Source organism: Dermacentor andersoni, chromosome 6 (assembly GCF_023375885.2).
Source record: "Dermacentor andersoni chromosome 6, qqDerAnde1_hic_scaffold, whole genome shotgun sequence".
Classification (NCBI taxonomy): Eukaryota; Metazoa; Arthropoda; class Arachnida; order Ixodida; family Ixodidae; genus Dermacentor; species Dermacentor andersoni.
In genome coordinates, this window is record NC_092819.1 from 119,190,321 (window position 1) to 119,211,719 (window position 21,399).

The 21,399-nt window shown below is 43.9% G+C and overlaps 1 protein-coding gene and 1 pseudogene across 1 annotated transcript in view; both read left to right on the plus strand.

Annotated features, from left to right (window-relative positions):
- The window catches only part of LOC126522255 (N-acetyltaurine hydrolase), a 41,435-nt gene extending 22,326 nt beyond the window's left edge, over window positions 1-19,109 (plus strand). Inside the window, exons 4-7 of the mRNA XM_050170979.3 lie at window positions 5,924-6,079; window positions 7,140-7,304; window positions 11,800-12,020; window positions 18,871-19,109. Of these exons, the coding sequence (XP_050026936.1) occupies window positions 5,924-6,079; window positions 7,140-7,304; window positions 11,800-12,020; window positions 18,871-19,005 (677 nt within the window). The 3' untranslated portion in view covers window positions 19,006-19,109. The remainder of the gene's footprint in view (window positions 1-5,923; window positions 6,080-7,139; window positions 7,305-11,799; window positions 12,021-18,870) is intronic.
- Window positions 19,110-20,966: 1,857 nt separating this feature from the next.
- On the plus strand, window positions 20,967-21,146 carry LOC126523096 (U2 spliceosomal RNA; annotated as a pseudogene).
- Window positions 21,147-21,399: the final 253 nt, after the last annotated feature.

Consider the following 21,399-nt stretch of genomic DNA (forward strand, 5'->3'; position numbering starts at 1 on the left):
AATAGCGTGTTTGCAGTCAATACCTCACATGACTGGTTTTAGCGAGGGCAATAGGATGCGTCGCTTCATTGTATATGCGCTTATTTGCATTAGCGTGGACCTTCATCATAAGGTAGATTCGGCTGGATATTTGTTTCCAGACTTAACAGCGGGTTTCCGGAGGCGTTTTCTTTCTTTCTTTACTTCTCATTTATTTATTTTATTTATTTATTAAGGAACCCACAGCGCCAAGGCATTACAGAGGGGGGGGGGGGGGGTACAAGAAGAAATACGTACGACACCTCTGCTCCTGTACAGTGTTGAAAGTGATAACAAAAAGTGGAAAACGAAAAAAATCGAAAAAAAAGGCAAGGCCCTTAGCAATGCACATCTACAATCTACAAGGTCAAAAAGAAAGCATCATTTGATTCAACCCTCACAACATCACTCGGCAGTCTATTCCATTCCCTAATGGTTTTAGGAAAGAAAGACATTCTAAACAATTCAGTTATTGTCGCAAATTCACGGACCTTAAAATCATGGTCAACACGATTAGATCTATGAAAAGGCTCTTGCACAAACTTTTCGCGATCAACCCGAACAGCTGAATAATAAATAGCATCGAAAAACTTCAGCCTCAACTTCTTACGGCGCGTGTCTAGTAATTCCCAGTTGAGTGCTTCATTCGTACGCGATGCACTGTATTGAGCCCCGCGTATGCCAGATTCAAAACGAGCGGCAATGTTCTGCACCCGCTCCAGCTTATCTTTATCTCTACGAGTATGCGAGTCCTAAACCGTACACGCGTATTCCAGAATTGACCTCACATAAGTCTTGTACAAAATGTCCCGACATGACTGTGGAAAAGTGTTTGCATTTCGGCGAAGAAATCCCAGCATTTTGCATGCTTTAGCAGCGACATAATCGACTTGACGGCGCCAATTCAAAGCGGGAGTAAAATAAACACCTAAATATTTAAATTCGAATACCTGTTCCAACATTACATTCCTAATAACATATGGTTGCATATCAAGGTTTTTCCTTCTTGTAAATTTCATATGAACAGTTTTAGACAAATTGAAATTCGTATTCCATTTGACGCACCACTGTGAGATTCTGTTCATGTCTTCCTGAAAGATCTCAGCATCACGGTCACAAGTGACTCCTATATAGAGGACGCAGTCGTCCGCAAATAACCGCATTTGAGACACTATTCCGTCACTAATGTCGTTCACGTACAGCAAGAACAATAGCGGCCCCAACACGGAGCCTTGCGGAACACCGGACACAACTTTCACCTTCTGTGACTGAGTACCATTCACCACCACGAACTGCTGACGTAAACGTTGGTAATCTTCAACCCATGATATTAGTTGAGGACTGGTATTGTAAACGGCCATTTTTTTTATTAGTAAACAGTGCGTCACGGTATTAAATACCTTTTTGAAATCCAAGAACACACAGTCCACGCTAAGACGCCTGTCCAGTGCTTCTGCCAGCTCGTCCACAAATTCAGTCAACTGCGTAGTACAAGATAGGCCTCTTCGAAAACGATGCTGCCGAGGATTAAACAATGAATGTGCGTCCATATGTGCTACTATACTAGTACACAAAATATGTTCGAGAATCCTGCACACAACTGAAGTTAGTGATACTGGCCTATAACTTGAAACGGTGTCACGAGGACCAGATTTGTGAACTGGCACTATGCTTGCGATTTTCCAGTCATCTGGAAGGCAGGATTCGTCAAGCGATTTTTCGAAAATATCTTCAAGTACGGTGCAACCGACTGAGCACAAAATTTATAAACCTTGTTCGGCAAGTCATCAGGACACCCAGCCTTACCAATCTTCACATTCTGCAGCAGTGACTCTGTGCCATTATTGCTAATAACAACATCATCCATAACACTCATCACCGGCTGGAAATTCAAGGTACAGTGCTCACGGAATGAAACGCGTCAATTTAGGGCTAAGTAATGCGCATACTTTCGCTTCAACCGGCTGCAGTTCGTGTCACATCGACGTAATTCTGGCGCGTACACTTATATCGGAGCCCTCGTCACCTTTGGTGACCAAATTCCTAGCGACATGACATTGTGCTCTCGCGTACTTTGCACATATGTAGGGTTGTACTAAATGCTCCGTGTCCTATTTCAATCCGTGAGCACTGTACTCATATCATGTCTCTGTTGCAATGCATAGCTGAAAACAGAGCTAAAATACGTATTAAAGAACTCAGCTTTTCCTAGGACATCATCAATAAAGCTGTTACGAGACACAAGCGGTGGTATAGTCACAGTGTCTTTTCCATTTCTCCTTGCATGTTTCCAGAATTCCTTCGTGAGCCATCCAGAGCGTTTGTCAAGCTCAAGCGGTAAACCGGCGATGTTGCCAACGCTGCGGAACAATAGCTGCTCCGAGAATGTGTTCATGCGCTTTCGCTGAACATATGGAATGTTTTCGAGATATACACCCGTGAGCAAAAGTGTACGGACCACAGGGTCACCGAAAAAAAAACAGAATATATTCATAATTAACACACATAAACGGAAACTGACGCATGCACTAGAAACTTCGTAACACCAAGTTTGGACTGCAGCATTTAAAGTCAAGTTGCGTCCACAGACAGAGGATAAAATGAATTCTATCGCGCAATACCTGGTCTGTATACTTTTGCTAACGGGTGTACATTGGTGTTATTCCCGGTGACGAGCCCATTACCTGCCTGCGCTGTAGTTCATACGTGTTTTTAAGAGACTCCACCTACGTGTAGGGAAAAGACGGGGAATGCGGGAGATGGAAGTTCAAGACATTGAGCAAAACGTGAACAAGGTGAATGAAGGAGCCAACGTTTCGACAAGTGGACTTGTCTTCTTCAAGGCAACGTACGCTTTCCTCGCCACAGTATATATAGGTGGGGTTCTTGTAAAGGGGAGAGGGTGTGAGGCGTTGAGGGTGCGGAAACGAGGGCAGGTGTGTAAGCGTTTCGAATTGAGAGTAAAGGAACGCTGTGCACAAGGTCAAAGCTAGGGCCACCCCTCACCTCCCACCCGGTCTGTCAACCCACTCGTGTAAGCCGGCCTGTCAAGGGCGTCCGACATGCTGGCTGAAAAAAAAAGAAATAAAAGGGAGAGGAATGAAAAGGAAAGAAAGGGGGAGGAGATACGCCAAGAAATCCAACTAAGTGTTGTTGCCTATAGCTTGAAGTTTAGCATAGCGAATAGATTCTAAAGCTCCCGTTGAAACGTTTATGCCTGTTGGTTGCAATGTCTTGAACTTATGGATAAGGTATGATTCTCTGTATTTTCTTTCTCGTTCAGAACGGAAATTTCACTTTAAGATGTAGAGTTTAAGTTCATCAAAGCTATGACCTGGTTGGTTGAAATGCTCGGCAACGGCTTTGGGAAGCTTTAGCTGTGTCCGTGCGGTGTCCGTTTAATCTGACGTTCATTGGTTGTCCTGTTTCACCGCCCAATATTATCAAGTAATGAGCGTCTGCGAAAAGCGGTCCCGGATGTACCTAGGATTACCAATCGCCGAAACAGGAACATTAAAGACATGTTAGTGCACGCAAAAGTCAGCCAACAGCATTCCCCCGTAATAAAAGCAAGTTGTCGCCCTAGGTGCAAAACCTGCTGGCACCTTCAAAGTGACCTTAAAGTTAAAAGCACCGCAAATAGTTATACACATGAAGTCAAATCTAGCTTCACTTGTACAAGTTCGGATGTCATTTATATGCTTGAATGTTCCTTCTGTAAGAAACGATATATCGGTGAAACAGTACAAACAATGAACGTCAGATTAAACGGACACCGCACGGACACAGCTAAAAAGCTTCCCAAAGCCGTCGCCGAGCACTTCAACCAACCAGGTCATAACTTTGATGAACTTAAACTCTACAGCTTACAGTCAAATTTCCGTTCTGAACGAGAAAGAAAATACAGCGAATCATACCTTATCCATAAATTCAAGACATTGCAACCAATAGGCATGAACGTTTCAAAGGGAGCTTTAGAATCTATTCGCTATGCTAAACTTTAAGCAGTAGGCAACAACACTTAGCTGGATTTCTTGGCGTGTCCCCCCCTTTTTTTCCCTTTCCATTCCTCTTCCTTCCTTTTTTTTTTCAGCCGGTGTGTCAGACGCCCTTGACACGCGGGCTAACACGCGTGGGTTGGCAGACCGGGTGGGGGGTGAGGGGTGGCCCTGGCTTTGACCTTGTGCACAGCGTTCCTTCACTCTCAATTCGACACGCTAACACACCTTTCCTCGTTTCCGCACCCTCACGCCTCACACACTCTCCCTTTAGAAGAACCCCACCTATATATACTGTGGCGAGGAAAGCGTAGGTTGCCTTGAAGACAAGTCCACTTGTCGAAACGTTGGCTCCTGCATTCACCTTGTTCACGTTTTGCTCATCCACCTATGTGTAGGTATTTAATTTTATTATTTCTTAATAATTCCCAGTTGCACACTCTCAATATCACAGCTGTTATTTTCTAACTATTTGCGAAGCTCTTGCAAGGCGTTTGCGGAAATAAGGTACTTTAGCTCCATCCATTTTTTTTTTATTATCATGGCCGAAAACAAAGGGTCATATGAATGATGATGACAAACTTTTATTAAAGTGTGAAAGGCTCACCTGTGTATTAATGGTAATGGTACTGAAAAACGAGATGTCCGCACGGTAATCCTTTCCCTGGTTGGATGTCCAATTCCTCGTCAAAGGCGAACAGCGCTCGCAGGACATTGTATGGCTCCGCAGAGATGCGAATGCATTCTTTGAAGCTGGTCAAGTGACCCTGGGGCTTCTGTTGAAAGGCTGCGCACCTGGCGCAGTCTCAGAACAAGTACTTGAAGGGTTTCGAAGCTGCCCTTTTGCGCGCGTGGGTAATGCGTTATCTTTTAAACCAAGTTCATATTACTCGTATCGATCAGTAGTGTATAGCCGGTTTGCTACAGCATGTCACATAGTATTACGATGCCTTGAGTGTCACTCAAAACCAGTTGCGTTTTTTTTTGTCATTCTGTTGACTTGTTCCCCGAAACGGGTATTGGATTCGCTCATACGCATTGTCGCGGAAAGAGCAGAGGCACTGCAGAAGCAATGAGTCTTCAAGTAACTTAGTCTTGACCTTGGATACGAGTGCCTGATATTTTGCTCTAATTCATATGACCCACAGAGAGCACCGTACTTTGTAATTTTGAACGTGAGTTTGTAATGGAACCGCACCGCGAGAAGGGAATCAGATCTATGGAACGTTTAATAATGTAAAAAGGTTGCTTATTCTTTAGTTGTCACGAAAGGGCCAACATTACAAGATATTGTGATATTACTTTTGACTGGCCATGTCACAACTGACTTTTTTGCTTTCTTGCCGTTTGTTCTTGTTTTGTGTTTCTTAATTCAACGACTACATTTTACTTCTGTCCCCAAACCCCGGTCCGCCTACACTTAGGTCAGCCCGGAAGGGCTGTTCTGTACTGATGATGCATAAATGAATGGTAAACGATGAAAACATGTTGGCCGTTACGTAGGGAAAAGTTGCACATAGCAATGAGTTTCTCGACACAAAATTTTGTTGGCGTTGATGTTCATGCTGTTGCCACGCGTTCTGAGTACTTCCTTCTATAAAGTAATAGTTCACGTTACTTTAATGCAATTGAAGGTTTATTCTACTTGGTGTACGGGGATGGGGGGTAGCTTATCTCTCAGCTAGACTAATAAAAAATGGCACGAACAGCATTCCACATGCCTGCTCTTGCCACGGCGAGCACCTGAACCATAAGTATCACCTTATGTCACTCGTGTATTACTACAGCAACTTCAAATCTCTGCTATTCTTTAGTCGCAGCGCTGAAATATTAGACATCACAAACGCGGCATTCAACAATTCTTTGTAGGATTTATCTATGCATCATAACAAATGACTGGTTTGCAGGCTACTACGTGTCGGCCAACTACGGCAGCTCCGTGTTGACCAAAAGCGTAGAAGAACTTGAGCGGGAGTTCATCGCTGACATCACCGATGGCGCGGACGGGACCGAATCCCGCTGCGGTGTGCTCGGCGAGCTCGGCTGCACCTGGCCTCTGCACGGTGAGAACGGCGTTCATATTCCTCATAGTAATGCAATATGATGTGGCAGGGTAGCCTCTGTCATGTGGGTGCATCCTATTCCTGTATAATTTTAAAATAATTCAACTGACCAAATTAAAGATATGCGATGAGATCAGAGAAATATATAGACCTAGTGCTCATAGCAAACACTTTCCGAAACCTCGCATGGAGCGCCGAGCAAGTATCGACTCGAAGGGTGTCAAAAACTATATGTCGGTGCCCTATTTCCAGTTCTTGTCTGACAGCCATCGCCTTGATTCGGACTAACAGAAAGTACGGGTAGAGTACATGCGGAATCTCACATTACTCCATCGTTAACAACACTTGTCGCAGAATTACACCTGTTCAACGAGCTCAACATCGACGGGACAAAACATCCATTGAATGAACATCCGCGCATCTTGACAACATGTGCGATTTCACTAAAGAATCTTTTTGGGCTCAGCATATTTTTGACATCTTCGCCATGTTTGCTAACGTACTGTACAGTTCTGTAGATGACATCGCATATACAAAGTCATTTTTCTAAAATGCAGTGAGAAGTCAAATATCTCGAGTTTATACCTCACAATAACGGGATAATTTCCTTTCTGTGAAACTATTTTCAAGTTGAATGTCGTTGTTTTATTCAGCATGCAGATAGTTTGGGGTTTTAGGGAGAAAACAGTCTAGATTTTAGAAACCATATTGCACTACCAGAGATAATGTGAGGCAGACCAAGGGATTTGGTGATCTCTCCAGCTCTCCATTGAGCATTGTTGTTCATTTCAAGTTTTCACTTTCCTGAAACCTTTTGTTCCCTTTCTAAATTATTATACAACCCTTTACAGCTTCATATTGCATTGTTTTCTGCAGTAGAAGGATGATTTACCGCATGTCTACAAATCTGTGACTAGTTAGTTCAATCGCCCAGTTCGGAGGAAGCAACAGTGAAAGCTTGATCAACTCGTTTGCGTTGTGCACAGAAACATTAAACTGGGTAAAAATACACGGGCTGAAAAAGTGATCGTTGTGCGAATTCTAAAATAATTCCTCGCAGAGTTCGAGGTGCGTGTGCTGCGAGCTGCCGCATCGGTGCAGCAGTCTACGGGCTGCCCGGCCATCATCCACCCTGGACGGAACCCTCAGGCGCCAGCCGAGATCGCCAGAATTTTCGCAGAGGCCGGGGGAAAGCTGCGCCACACTGTCATGTCACACCTAGAAAGTGAGCCTGGCCCATTTGCTCCTGTAGTTTCGACTTACATTTGGCAGCGTTAAATATAGTGTAGATGAGCTCAACTGTACTTTTCTCAACGGTTGCGCTACTGTGAGTGTGAGGCCAATGAGAAAGCAGAATGCGATGGTCACCTTCGAAAGAAAGCGCTGGGCTGTATTTCGGTAAAATCTGCTTGTCGTTGGTCAATACTGTTTTTCACAAGGCGAAACAAATGTGCGCGGACAATAGCACACTAGTATGCAAAGCCCTTAGCATGCACCAAAAGTTCTAAAGCGACTGTTCTTTAAAAATGACTGTGCAAAAATGCACGTTATAAGTTAGAAACATGATTCCTACGAATAGAATAAACTGTGATTGACCAGATAAGTGGCCAAACCACAAATTTCAAAGCTTCGCTGCACTGAATGAACCACATACATTATGATATACTAATACCAAGTGATCATGCAGCACTTCTGTGTGTCTCATTGTTGCTGCATTGTGCGAGGCTTCACTAATGAAATATAATCTATGAAATTTAGGCAAGCATGATTTACGCGCCGTGCCATTGACCACGTCACTACTTTCCTTATTATTGACTCGTTTCCTTATTTATTGTTGCTACACAGAAATAACTCATGGTTCGCATATATCTAATAATTTTCCGTGCTAGCCCGCATAATAAGCATCAGTAATATGCAAACTTCGCGTTAAGCAACTTGCTGCATACGAATGTTTTTTCTCGTACAACCTTTCATAAAATTTTTATTCGCGTATCTACGTCGCAGGCTTGGATTTCATGCATCTGAACTTTGGGATTACCATGTTAAGTAAAAGCCGCACTAATCGCACATGCCCATGCAATCTTTTTCGTGGCCTATGATAACAAATCCCATACTTTACTTCGTTCTAGAATTTTCATGTCCGTCTCTTTCGTTGAAGGGACACTAAGGCAAATATAAAGTCAAGCTAAATTGATATATTAGTGCTCGAGAATGTCTAAGGCGTCAATATAATCCCGAACAGCGCCTTAATAATCGAGAAATTGAGCTAAATGCAGGATATGATTAGAGATTCCTTGCGAAATTCAAGGACTTGCCCGATGACGAAAGCACCCCTGATATAAGTTCTGTATTAGTACTCAACCACACGTTACAAAAAAAAATATTCTTGTACTGTATTGTAACACAAAATAAAATGTAACATGTCTAATTCTATTTCATTTAAAAAAAGCAACTCATTAAAATTACCTTTCACAACGTCGCGGGTTGTCGGAAGGCTTTGTTTTCGCTAGATTTCACGCCGCCCAGGCTTTTGCGTTTCAGGTGTTTCGTTATCGCGTAGTGCTGCGTTGATTTTTCTGGCCCGCGAAACATGCACGAACTACAAGTAGCAGATAATTGAACTTCCATGTAATGCCGAACGACGCCCGTATGGTTTACACCTCTTGACCTAAAAGCAGCTGCAGTGGCGATTCCTCAGCGATGTTTTGGCTTGGTACCGTCGTCTGTCGGGCGCCATTTTACTCACCTACGGCAGCAAAACGTGGTGATGGCGTATGCAACGTCACCAATTCCCCGGTTTGGTGGGGGAGATTTGAATTTCCAAAAGGTATTCGGTCCCTTCAAATGCAATTTTCTCGTAAACTAAATCTTTCCTTGGCAGAAAACTAACGTTGCGAAGTTTCTGGAATGGTATTTAAACATTTTACGTCGACTTGGTATTTTCATTTTGTGTCCCTTTGCGCTTGTCACTTCAGCGCTTTTCTGCGTAACTGCTGCTTTTTTTGTGCTATCCTATATCTGGTCTTGGACTGATCAGCTGGACAAAGCAAGGTCACCTAGCTGCCACAATAAATTGTGTTTCCACGCATTTGTCGGCCGAACATATGACGACTGAAATCGCCTTCCCGCCACCATTGCCTACGTATGGACGACAATGCTTTGAAGACTGTGACAAGGCCACATCTGCTTAAGATTACTAGGTTATTTCCTTCCAGGTCTTTAAATACTACGGCGCCGTTGTGATGTCCTGATCACGGGAGCAAATGTGAAACAAATATAATATGATACGATTGATAAAGCCGCAGCGCATATTGTGACACAATCGCTGCAAATGTTTCTATGATGTTCGTAACCGGAAGCTTTCCTTTTATTTGTGTACGAGAAGTTTCTGAAGGTAAAAACAATAATTCGGCAGGCAGTGTCGAAGGCACAGCCGCAACGGGAAACATGAAGTGCCTAGTGCATGATGAAGGGAATGTATGAGTACTAGAGTACAACAATGACGTTACTAAATTCACAAGTTACATTTCATATTCATAAGTTGAACGTGCTTAACACATGTTGAAGCAAGAGGGCGTCTTACGGTTTACTTTAGGACTCGCGTCCGTTCGCCATTTGTAGGCGGCTTACTTGTTGAGCAGAAGGTGTTTGGTTGCTAGGGTACACAATTGAGCCACCCACCCTCCCCCGTAGCTCTTAATATTGCCCTACAACGCTCAAGCTCACTGAACTCGTGGATGGTTCTAACTCCTGCGCTTCTATCAAGGTCCTGTGCTTGCGCTTCCTAAGAGGACTGACATGCTCCACCCTGTAAAATAGTAGGGTATTCCTCTATCATGGTTCCTTAATCTCTTCACGCTAGTTCTTGACTCTATGTATCGAACGCGGGGGCGCTAACGCCGTGGAAGTCTGAGGGCGAAATAAAAATGAAGGTATGTATGCCTTGCAACTTCTCATGAGCATCGGTTTGAGTTTGATGAAATACACATGGCTATGGCAAGTGAGCTGTGACATGAGCACTCTCGCTCAGATCGACATGCCTACTGCAGTGCTGTACATTCTTGAACGCTCAACGAGAAGCTGAATTTAGCTTCATTTGCGTCATGCGCGGTGCAAGAACAGCACCATGTGCGCTCTCCATATATGTGTCATCAAGCAATGGCTTTTTAACTTATAACAATGATGCTAAATTAATGCGCACGTGTAGCACTGTTGTTTATACGCAAGCGAATATATTCCTTAACCACAGTTTTAGGATACGATCCCTATCTAAAGGTCGTTCCATGTGATGACAAAGTAAAAAACCCATAGTATTTAGCCTCACTTTACTAAAGTACTGTGGACAGACATCAAAAAATTTGATAAAGTGTTCTAGCTACTGAAGCTCTTGGTTTGTTCTTTCGTGTCTCCTGGATCGGCCAGTCGATGCGATTGTGGGTCCTCTCCTCTAGAATGAGATGGCAAGTCTGCACTTGCCTGGGGACACTTTGGCCACTGATTGTATTGTAGTCCCCGAGTGATGCCCTTCTTTTGTGCCAGATAGAGGACTTAAACTCGAACCAATAATTCTTCTTTGACTGCGTGTGAGCCTGAGTCCCGCACTTCAAAGGCCGTTCTTTTATTACCGAAGTACTTGTCCGTTTCTATTAGAGGCCAGAAGCTTTACCAGCGCCCTCTCGTGCGTGACATCAGCACGGCGACTCCGCTGCCACCCTACGCGTGGTATCTGCGTCAATGCTCTTGACGTGTTCGGTTGACCTGTCCTGCTCCAAGTTATTCTTTCTTCTTTCTTTAATCTTGTGTGTCTGCGATAAAGTGTGCGGTATATTCTAGAACAGCTACCGCACATTCTTCATATGCAGCTTCATCAAGTGAACGCGGGTGTTTGTTGATACACGACATCGAGCCTGACGAACTGTCGAAATTACTTGTTGAGTGAATCACCCCTATAGTCGTCGTTAGCCGTGACTATGTTCATGTTTTCGTGCGGCAAAGTTATATTCCGAGTATATTGTCTTTCACGGTTGTGACGCACTCGTTTTGGTTGTGCTTTCGGTTTCTTAACGACGATCTGAAGCACCGGGCAAGGGCTCCCATCTCTGCGCTGTAATGAATCAGACTTTGCATGTGTACCACGAATATTTCGTTATGATAGCACGCTTGGTTGACCACGCACACTTTCTCGTCGCCTAATTTTGGGCTATTCTTCGTCGCTATGGAATACCGACTCAGCTACAATTCAGTTCTTCTGAGAAACATTTTCATGTTGTTGCTTTCGGTAAATTACAGAAGGCGGTTTACTCGGCTCTTTACAAGTTCAGTGGTCACTGAGGAAGGCGAATGCAGTGTGTTGCAGCAAAAAGTGCATCTTACTATAATGCTGCAGTAGATAAGCTGTGTCATGTTGTAAGTCATAGTTAGAGCGAAACTTCCCGAAATGCACGATAAACCGAAGGGTACGACTATAATGCAAAGGGTCGATAGGCCAATCGTCTTACTCGATTTTAAAGGCACATAGTCTCGCCATTCGAATATGTTTCTGTTGTAAAGAAGCGTGAGTAATTAAAAAAAACTGTAAATGCTGCCTGTGTGAACCAACTTCATCAGAACTCAATGGGGTGATACGAAGTTCCATTCTGCCTAATGCCCAGTGTCCAGAATGTGCAGCGCAACGAATGTGTTGCACTGCGCAAGACAATAACAAGGCCGTATTTTAACAGGAACAATCTTGGACACCGACGCGCTGGTCGAATTTGCGCAGTCGTATGGCTGCTACTGCGAGCACGACTTGTTCGGCTTGGAGACGTCACACTACCAGCCAGCGCCGTCCTTCAGCATGCCTAGCGATGCCCAGAGGCTGGTGCAGCTCAAGCGCCTCGTGGACGAAGGCTTCGTCGATCGAATTGTGGTCAGCCACGACATTCACACCAGACATCGGCTGGTGAGTGCTTGGGCGATAATTTCATATATTGTGATGAAACTTATAAACTTGCGGCACGTACCTTCGCAACCGTCTACTAAGTGGCATGAAAAACTAAGGTATAAACAGTCGTTTCCTACCAACATTTTTTAAGAAGCTTTATGTATTTATTTATTTATTTATTTCAGAATACTGCAGGCCATTGATTGGCCAAAGTAGGAATGAATTTAAATTGTTACATAACCAAGAGAATAAAATTTACACAATTTTAGCAGCACACGGATACGAAACATACATATTATCAAGTAAGTAGACGATGTAACGCATCAGAAAAATTTTTTGAGGAAAAAACAGATGCCGGTAACGAATTCCAATCTTGCACTGTTCTAGGGGAAAAACTGTATTTAAAACTGTTAGTTTCGGCGAAAAGGGGAGCAAGTGAATGCTCATCAACGCTCCCAGGCCTTCTCACTAGACAGCTCGGGTGCTCCTATCTAAATTCATGTAAAACGAGAATTCATTTTTCTCGGTAACCACTGCACCAAATTTGACGATGTTTGTTGCATTTAAAAGAAAAACTTAAAATGCAGTGACTGTTAGGCTCGAATGTTTGATTTAAATTGCCTATTATTCATAAACAAATGGCAAAATCCAAGTTTTTCAGAAAACGAAACTATAAAGTTGTCGACTATGTTTCTCAGCAAGGAAAGACGATAGCACAATTATGTGAATTGCATACGTTGGTACGTCTAAGGCCGACAAATTTAATATCCTACACATAAATCTTAAAAATTGAGTCATATGGAAATACAGCTTTTTCAGAACCTTTGTACACAACGTAACGAATTCCCATAAGGTATAAATTGACATATCAAAGTTGTCCGCTTTGAATGACCTAATGGATACCGTTTACAGAACCGCAATATCTATTCTTGATGCAGTGGTATTAATTTATAAGCTTCGCTCGCCGATTTTTTTTAAATCCCAATTTTAAAAGTTCTTTTAACAAAATGTGAGCCCTAAATCGAAATTAGGTTGCCAGCAGTCACTAGAATTGAACTTTCTCTCTGAAATGCAACAGATTTCATTAAAATCGGTCCATGGGTTACCCAGAAAAGCGTTATTGCGTTCTACATGTATTTGAATAGGCCGCCTCAGAGTTGGGCCAGAGTTAAAGCTTCCTCTTAAGGTTGGCGACATTGTACAAAATTTCGCATTTCACACGCCGCTACATGTTGCCCCTCAGTAATGTGCTGCTACAACTAAGCAGCATTTATCAGGATGCTATGCAGCATGTTAGTGCTCCAAAATTGAACATATTTCCTGTAAGTATCTAATACCCCTGTCACACGGGCACCCGCGAACTCCGTTGAACTCCTTCGTCTTTACGCCAATGGAGTTGCGCTCCGTGTCACACGGTCTCCCTTGCGCCAAGGAAGTTAAATGGAGATTTTGGGCGAAGGGAGTTCGGCAATGACCATTACGGTTGGATGGAGTACTCTCGTTCACAGGCAGCTACAGTTCTGCAGAAAACTACGCTAGTAAAATCGTCGTAACTGGTTCATTTACAAATTTTAGCATTATTATTTTTTTTTTGCTTTGGGATATATGCCACATAATGGAAGTTTTAATTTGTTTTTAAGGGCATCAGTACCTGTACTCTCTACACCAATACTTCGCCACGCTGCATTGGGAAAAATTATAGGAGGCGTTGCATTGGGAAACGTCGTTCCGCCATTTTGTTTGTTTTTATATGCACGGGAGCCGCACGTATCGTTCAAGCCGTACGGGTAAAATTCTCCGGGTGACACGCACCATGAGCGATCCCGGCGCACCGCGAACACACAGACACGCGCGATTACACAGCGGAATCACAACTCGAAGCGCACCGACCCAACAACGTGACCCGCTCTGCCCACGCACGAAAGCAAGAGCGCAGTGTGGCCAGCATCGCTTGCAACTTCGCTATGCTTGGACAACAAAAGTCTTGCGGTAACGTACCGCAAAGTTTCTCGCTGTGATTTTATATTATTACACACTGCGTTAAAAAAATGCACATAGATTACTTTAACGGCGACCGTATATGTGAACAGTTGCACGCGGAAGTAAGCGCAGCAGCGCCGTTTGTACCCCGTGCGGCGGCCGTCGAAAGCTCGCGCTGTGCCGTGTAGCACGGCCGCAACTCCATTACCGTCAATCTCCATTAGGGAGTTTCATGCTCAACGGAGTTCGCGGGTGCCCGGGTGACAGGGGTATTTGACGTGTACCAAGAGACGGGCGTTTGTTGTATGGTGCAATGGCCACTGGCCACTTCATCAACTCTTTTGGACATAATATATATATATATATATATATATATAGAAAGCTACTTTTACCAACATGATACACCTCAGATGGCTCTTCTCATGCTTGGTGTGGTGCACCGTTTGATTTGATGTGGCCCGTATACAGAAGTTCAACGTTGCAGAAGCCTTTCAAAGCTCTGGCATCATTCATGCCATCTCGTGCAAGTTGAGCCTTAGCTACAGGTGATGCTCACACCGTATTGTTGTTGTGCTGCATGCATGTAAATGGCAAGTTACTTATTTAAATAAAGTAAGTGAATGTATTTCGAGCAAAAAGACAGCCATCCAGACCAAATAAAATTACATTCCCGCAAATCACCAGCGCCAGAGGACGACGCAAGGAGCTATGGAAAGAAGAATGATGGGTGTAACGTTAAGGGATAAGAAACGAGCTGACTGGGTGAGGGAACAAACGCGAGTTAGTGACATCTTAGTTGAAATCAAGAGAAAGAAATGGGCATGGGCAGGACATGTGGGAAGATAACGGATGGTCATCAAGGGTTACGGACTGGATTCCAAGGGAAGGGAAGCGTTGCAGGGGCGGCTGAAAATTAGGTGGGCGATTGAGATTGAGAACTTTGCAGGGACAACATGGCCACAATTAGTACACGACCGGGGTAGTTAGAGAAGTATGGGAGAAGCCTTTGCCCTGCAGTGGGCGTAACCAGGCTGATAATGATCATGATGAAATCACCACCATTTCTGCCCCGCAATTCAGCTGTGAAAGCGAGGCAAAGCCAGAAATCACAAGTGCCTAATATATCAAGCGTAGAGATATGCATCAGGTTACCCATTTTTTTATGTATTAAGGAGGTACTGTTGAAACATTGAAGGGAATGTTCAAAATTCCTGTCTTCGCATGAAGGTACCAACTTATCGTTTCTGGTTTGTACGTTTCCAGTTTTGCTTTCTTGCTTGGTATTTCTTCCATATGTTAGTGATATAGGTGATAGCGTTTTCTTGATAATAAATGTTAAGTTCAATGATAATAACTAAGGTTGTCTGCATAGGCTAGGGACAGAGCGTTCACTGTTGCTCAGGGTAAGGGTCGTGTGCTGTTAATGAGATCATGCTTTTAGAGCTTACTAATATATATGTTTGCTTCATTACACTAAAGCAGAAGTGGCACATAATTTATTTGAACTTGTGATAGGAAATGTAGTTCATACGATTATAGCATGGATCATTTGAAGTAAAGGGCGCCATATCAGAAGACCTTAAAGCACCTTGCAATAAATTTACTGAGATTACAAGATGAAAGGTTCAGCCTAGACAGTGCACACAATGACTCAATGAACTAGTCTCCCGACAAGAAAACAACGTGTTCCACTTTTAACCGGTACGACGCTGACGGGAAACTTTTAGAGAAACTTAGTGTCAAAGTAAGTGCGTATTTGAATTCTTATCTTGTTCCCTCCACCATTCTTGTGATGCCAAACTCGCTCGGAGGATGTCACTTAGCTCGCAAGTGTTATGTGGCATACCGGAGTGGCGATTTGGGCAAGATGGAACGGCTGAGCTGAAGTGGCGGCCATGGCAATACGTAAAATGAGGGGCAAAAATATAGCGAGTCCACAGTGTGTCAGCACTGCTGTGTTAATTTTTTTCCTCATTTGTTTTGCGTAGTGCGTAGGCAAACATTATGACCTGCGGTTGCATTCAAACACGGCGGAAGAAATATCAGGTGTCTCAACGACTCCCGCGAATTGGTTTCTTCTTTGTTCGTAGTTTTCCCCTCTCTCGCTAAGAGTGTAGCAGGATAGGGGCATCATTTTCCAGTGCCACATCATGGAAGTCTATGGCTCGGTCACCGCGAGTGTGTATTAAAATGCGGTAAAGTGCCTTCAATACCTAAACATTGCGTTGATATGGCCACGGTAATAAATTCTGTTCATCTTGAATGCGAATTCGCCAGTTTCCTTGCTTCCAGAGGTAGTGCGATAGCAGGCCGAACCCCCGCAGGAGAAGTATTGTTGAAGCGCTCTACAAAGGTAAGCGCAAAGTGCACACATGCTTTCGAATCACGTGTACAACATAAGGAACAGCATTCCTTTCAATAAATAACAAGCACAAAACAAACACTCGTGCAACATAGTTGATGATAAGGCGCCACTAATAATAATGCGAAGCTCGTAGCGCTCTTTGCGTACGTTTCCCAGTTAAGATTACTGTTGCGCAAGCTAATATGGCGACGGCAGCTAGTGACGTGAGCAGTGACGTCACTAGCCTTTCTCATATAACATAACTAGCCTACCAACCGATTTCACTACTGCTGCAGCACCGCTATGGGTAGGCAACGCATAGTTAGGACTGAGAGGAGCAGCTTGAGTACAATAAGCTGCAAACAGACAAAGAAACTGAAATACGACAAGAGGTGGCGTGCTGTAAATGTTACCATTACTGCCATTACTGCGATTACTGTAAGTTATCACCGCTACCATTACTCTAAAGCAATAAAACACTGCATGCCCCCCTCAGCAGTTGTATTTGTGGTTTTCAACAGCTTCGGAGGGTCCGATTTCGCGTCCAATTTCGCAAGGTGGGAAAGCGAAGTCAATTTTTTTACTGGGAAGAAATTTGCCACGCTGAAGTAGGAGGCTGCATGCGGTCTCTACAGCTTTACACCAGGTATATAATGAAATGAATATTTGCGCATTTTGTTCGAAATGCATGTACTTGAGGAATCAAATAGGAACTGCTTTGTTCAAGTTTTGCTTGAAAGACGAACGATCGCAGCAGGCAAGGTGCAGCTCAATTCGAGGGTGGCTAACATGCATGGTAACCCCATAGGTTACTAATAATCTGAGCAAGTTACTGTGTTCTATTCTTTTTACTGACACCGAGTAATTTCCATCTTGACTGATGGATGCTAACGCTGCGCGCTTGGGCGAAAATATAGGTGCACAACTGTGTAAAAAGAAAATAATTACCATTGCGACCATTACCAACGCGACAAATATTAATATCTGCATGGTGCACTCCATAGTTAGAATAACGCTACGGCAATTGTTTGTCATAAGAACGATGCCCAAAGAAGCGAACAAAAATACTGATCTGCTCAGTCATACTCACAAATTAAGCTTCTTGTACATTCAAACACATATGTGCGTGTGGCTTCGACCGCACAATACATCTCTATCACTGTCTGCACGCTGACGAGCAATGAGCGTGACAGTTCAGCAAATTTAATCTGACACGCAATTCCAGCACATCTGGACACGGCAATGCAAAAACCTTGCAAATCGCCGACTAAGACGTACGATGCTGAATGACTGCACTGGAAATCAAGATCCAGGAAGTAGTTGGGTAGTGGGTCCCTATTGTCGTTTCTCATTTTTCTTAGGAAATAGCATCGGCAACAATAAATAATGAACGGGCAACCGTTAGTGCTGCTACAGAAAAGTGCCGTGGTTCGTTGCAAGGGCGTGCGTAGCACAATACGTGAGCTGAGGCCCTCGCACCCCTAGCAGATGACAGAAAATGATGTGGATGGATGGAATGACGCTTTAAGCGTTGGATTTGAAAGGGGTCCGTCGGCTGCACCACCATGCTCTTCGCATTTTGCCTAACGCCCTACGTATCTTGTTTAAATAACACGCACACAAAGAAGGCCCAACATCAAATTCTTGAACTATAGGGAACTTTGTTTTTGTGTGCCTCTGTCGTTTGTCGTCCCCATACCTTTCTTCCACCATATCTCCAATCGCCTCTTACTAATCTCTATTGCGGAAAAGTTCGTTTTCCACCTGCTACCCCCGAATCCAGTGGCTTCAAGGATAACAGAAGAACCCATACCGACAGCTGGAGAAATATCTTCGCATCCTAATAAACAGTCAAGCACTCCTGCCGGCAGACAAAGGAAACGCGAGCACAGTTGTACTAAGCCCGCTATGCAAACAGGCGGCACCGTTGATATACCTATTTATTCTTCCACCGTGCATTTAATAGATCACTCAAGTGACACCTGCACTACAGTAACGAAGAATGCAATAGCGAGGGGTCGTTCGCGAACTAAACCACACCTGCTGAAGCAGCATCTTGATATAGCGTTACTTTATATTGAGGCTCGCACACTCTAAATGAAGACCGCAGAATTTATATGCTCTTTATTAAAAAAAGACAGAATATGTGGTAATACAGAGCTTCAATGGTTCAACAGCTGCTTTTTTTTATCTTGCGGGTAACGTCCCGGCTCAAAAGGTTTTCAAGACCTCCGGTAGCAATACCTAATTTTCAATGTGATATTCAGCTCTGTTATTGGGTCTTGTTGACGACCGTGTTCTTGCCAGAACATTTTTATTGCAAATACAACAAAGGCTGAAAGCATGATAGGCGCTTGAGATGATAAACGGTGGTTGAGCATGGGATGTCGCTGGAGTTAACGTTTCTACAAGGGGCCTTCCCTTCTCCAGGGCAACAAATTTCATGACGCGGACAAGTCCCGCTATCTAAATATTGGCTTCCGTGAAATCGACCATTGGTTTTTACGCAAGCTTGTCATCACGATGTTCCTCATTTTTTTCCAGATGAAGTACGGTGGCCACGGTTACTCCCACGTCTTGCTTAACGTAGTCCCAGCCATGCTTCGACGGGGGTTCTCGGCCGACGCTGTGCGTGCCATCACGCAGACCAACCCGCAGACCTGGCTCACTTTCTGGTGACACACTAGCTTATTCATGTTTTCATGAGAGGCTGCGCAAACGAGGGAACTTGTTTAATCTTTCTTCTGGTCCTCGTGGCTCAAAATAAACGTCGTTTAATCTTGTGGTGGCGTCACCGGTATTTTATTTAAGAAGCGGATCACTGGTCGGTAATCTTGAAATTTGTTTCGCATGTGCGCTAAAGGCTGCATAGGCACACCGAGATACGCAGACGCCTCTAAGCCTGTTCACATTATAAATAAGGAATGCACAACGGAATCAGCCTCTCCATCCTTGTGCTGTTGCTGTTCTGCTGGTGTTTCACTGCACATTACGCTACCTCAGAAAACTTGCACGCGGCATCGCTGCCCGACAAAGCCTCCAATAAAGCTATGGCGTCACAGGTGTTCTGCTATCGAATCCGACATCACAAGCTTTGGCATTTTCTTATTTCATTAGCCATGCAGAACAACGCGGACTCGTAGGTGCCTTCGCCTCACATCAATGACCTGATGACAACTAATTATTTCCCCATAAATTTTTCTATCCGCAATGCTGCTACTATCCACAGTACAATCCGCCAGCGCAGCAGCTACAAATCAAGAAAATATGAGCTTAAGTATTAAGAGGGACACATGAACAAGTTAAAGGAAGGTGTATAATCAGTGCATTTTACCGTTGCTGACATATGGGGCAGATACTTGGAGACTGACAAAGAAGCTTGAGAACACGTTAAGGACCGCGCAAAGAGCGACGGAACGAATAACGTTAAAAGACAGAAGGAGAGCGGTTTGGATCAGAGAGCAAACGGGTATAGCCGATGTTCTAATTGACAGTAAGAGAATAAAATGGAGCTGGGCAGGTCATGTAATGCGCAGGTTAGGTAAACGTTGAACCATTAGGGTTACAGAATGGATAGCAAGAGAAGGGAAACGCATTCGAGGATGGCAGAAGACTAGGTGGAGCGATAAAATTAGGAAATTCGTGGGCTCTTGTTGGAACAGGTTGGCACAAGACAGGGATAATTGGAGATCGCAGGGAGAGGCCTTCGTCCTGCAGTGGACATAAAGATTATTATTATTATTATTATTATTATTATTATTATTAAGTTTGTTGTGCGCGTTGAGACAAAATGCACGACAGAAGAATCGTGCAAACTGTATCTGTGTCATCCTGCGTTAGCATGCTATGGCCGAAGCTGCTCACAATATTAGGTCACATATACTGGCCACTAGGCCAGGTACATCTTTGGGTAAGACATATTCAGTACTTGAATTTAGTGGTCAAGGTACCGTCGTGTAACGGTTATACACGAGCGTGAAAGAAGACCGCAATTTAATATTACGCAGTTATACATCCTGTCTGCCGTATTGCCGTTATGCTTTGATATTTTAGCTGCAACGTATACTAACAGATATTGAACACCAAAAAGGCTGCCCACGTACTCAAACACGTCGCGCAATATTCCTCACACTGGTATTGAAGATTTGTGCGACTGTAGAGGACATCTTTAAAGAATGTTGGTAATTTCAGGAAGGTGACATTCGGCACATGAGAAATTTTTTTTTGCTTCCTCATTGCGCTAAAATCGGTAACAGCCGTTGAAGAATGAGGCGGCTAGTACTGATTGACCCCCCCCCCCCCCCCCCCCATTCAATGCCGGAAAAGGGCCTTTAGTGTATATGAATTAAAGAAATCATGGACCATATTCCATTCTGTAAAAGTGGATGGCCAGCGAAACTGTTTAGCTCACAACACATAGGTGACAAACAAATTTGAACAAAGGTACGACCTCGGTTACTGTCACTCTTATATACCGTCACGTGGACGACGGGACCGCCGTCCCGAGGGGCCCGAGTAAACTAGACACGTGTGACGTTTCGACAGAATCGCCACCACGGGAGAGCGGAGGGAAAGGAATCTAGGTATGCGAGTGCTAGCGCTAGGAACGCCGACAAATATAGGGTGGTGTGAACGCAGAAATGGTCGACATGGGTCGAAGTGTAGTATCTGTTCTTCTCAGTTTAATATCTTATACGGGTTCAGTTGGGACCCAATATATTACACTTACTTTTGCAATTTGGCAGAGTGTTTGATGTGTGCTTCAACTACACTGCGGGTCGGCCCGGTAATGCACTATCGTCGGGATAGGTCCGCAGTTTTGCTCGCGCAGACCAAAACTGCATGGAAGCCTAGCCACAAACAGATTCACTGTAAAATAAACAATGACGGCAGAAGTGAGAGAAATACCAATTTACTTAGTGAAACGAGGGTTTTTTTTTTTACACATTCACTGTGCGCCTCCGGTAAAACCAAGTATGAAGCGCAGCTTATAATACTCATGTGCAAACTAAACATCATCATTAAACCTGGTTATTTAGCCGACTGGATATCTTTGGATTCTTCTAAAGCTTT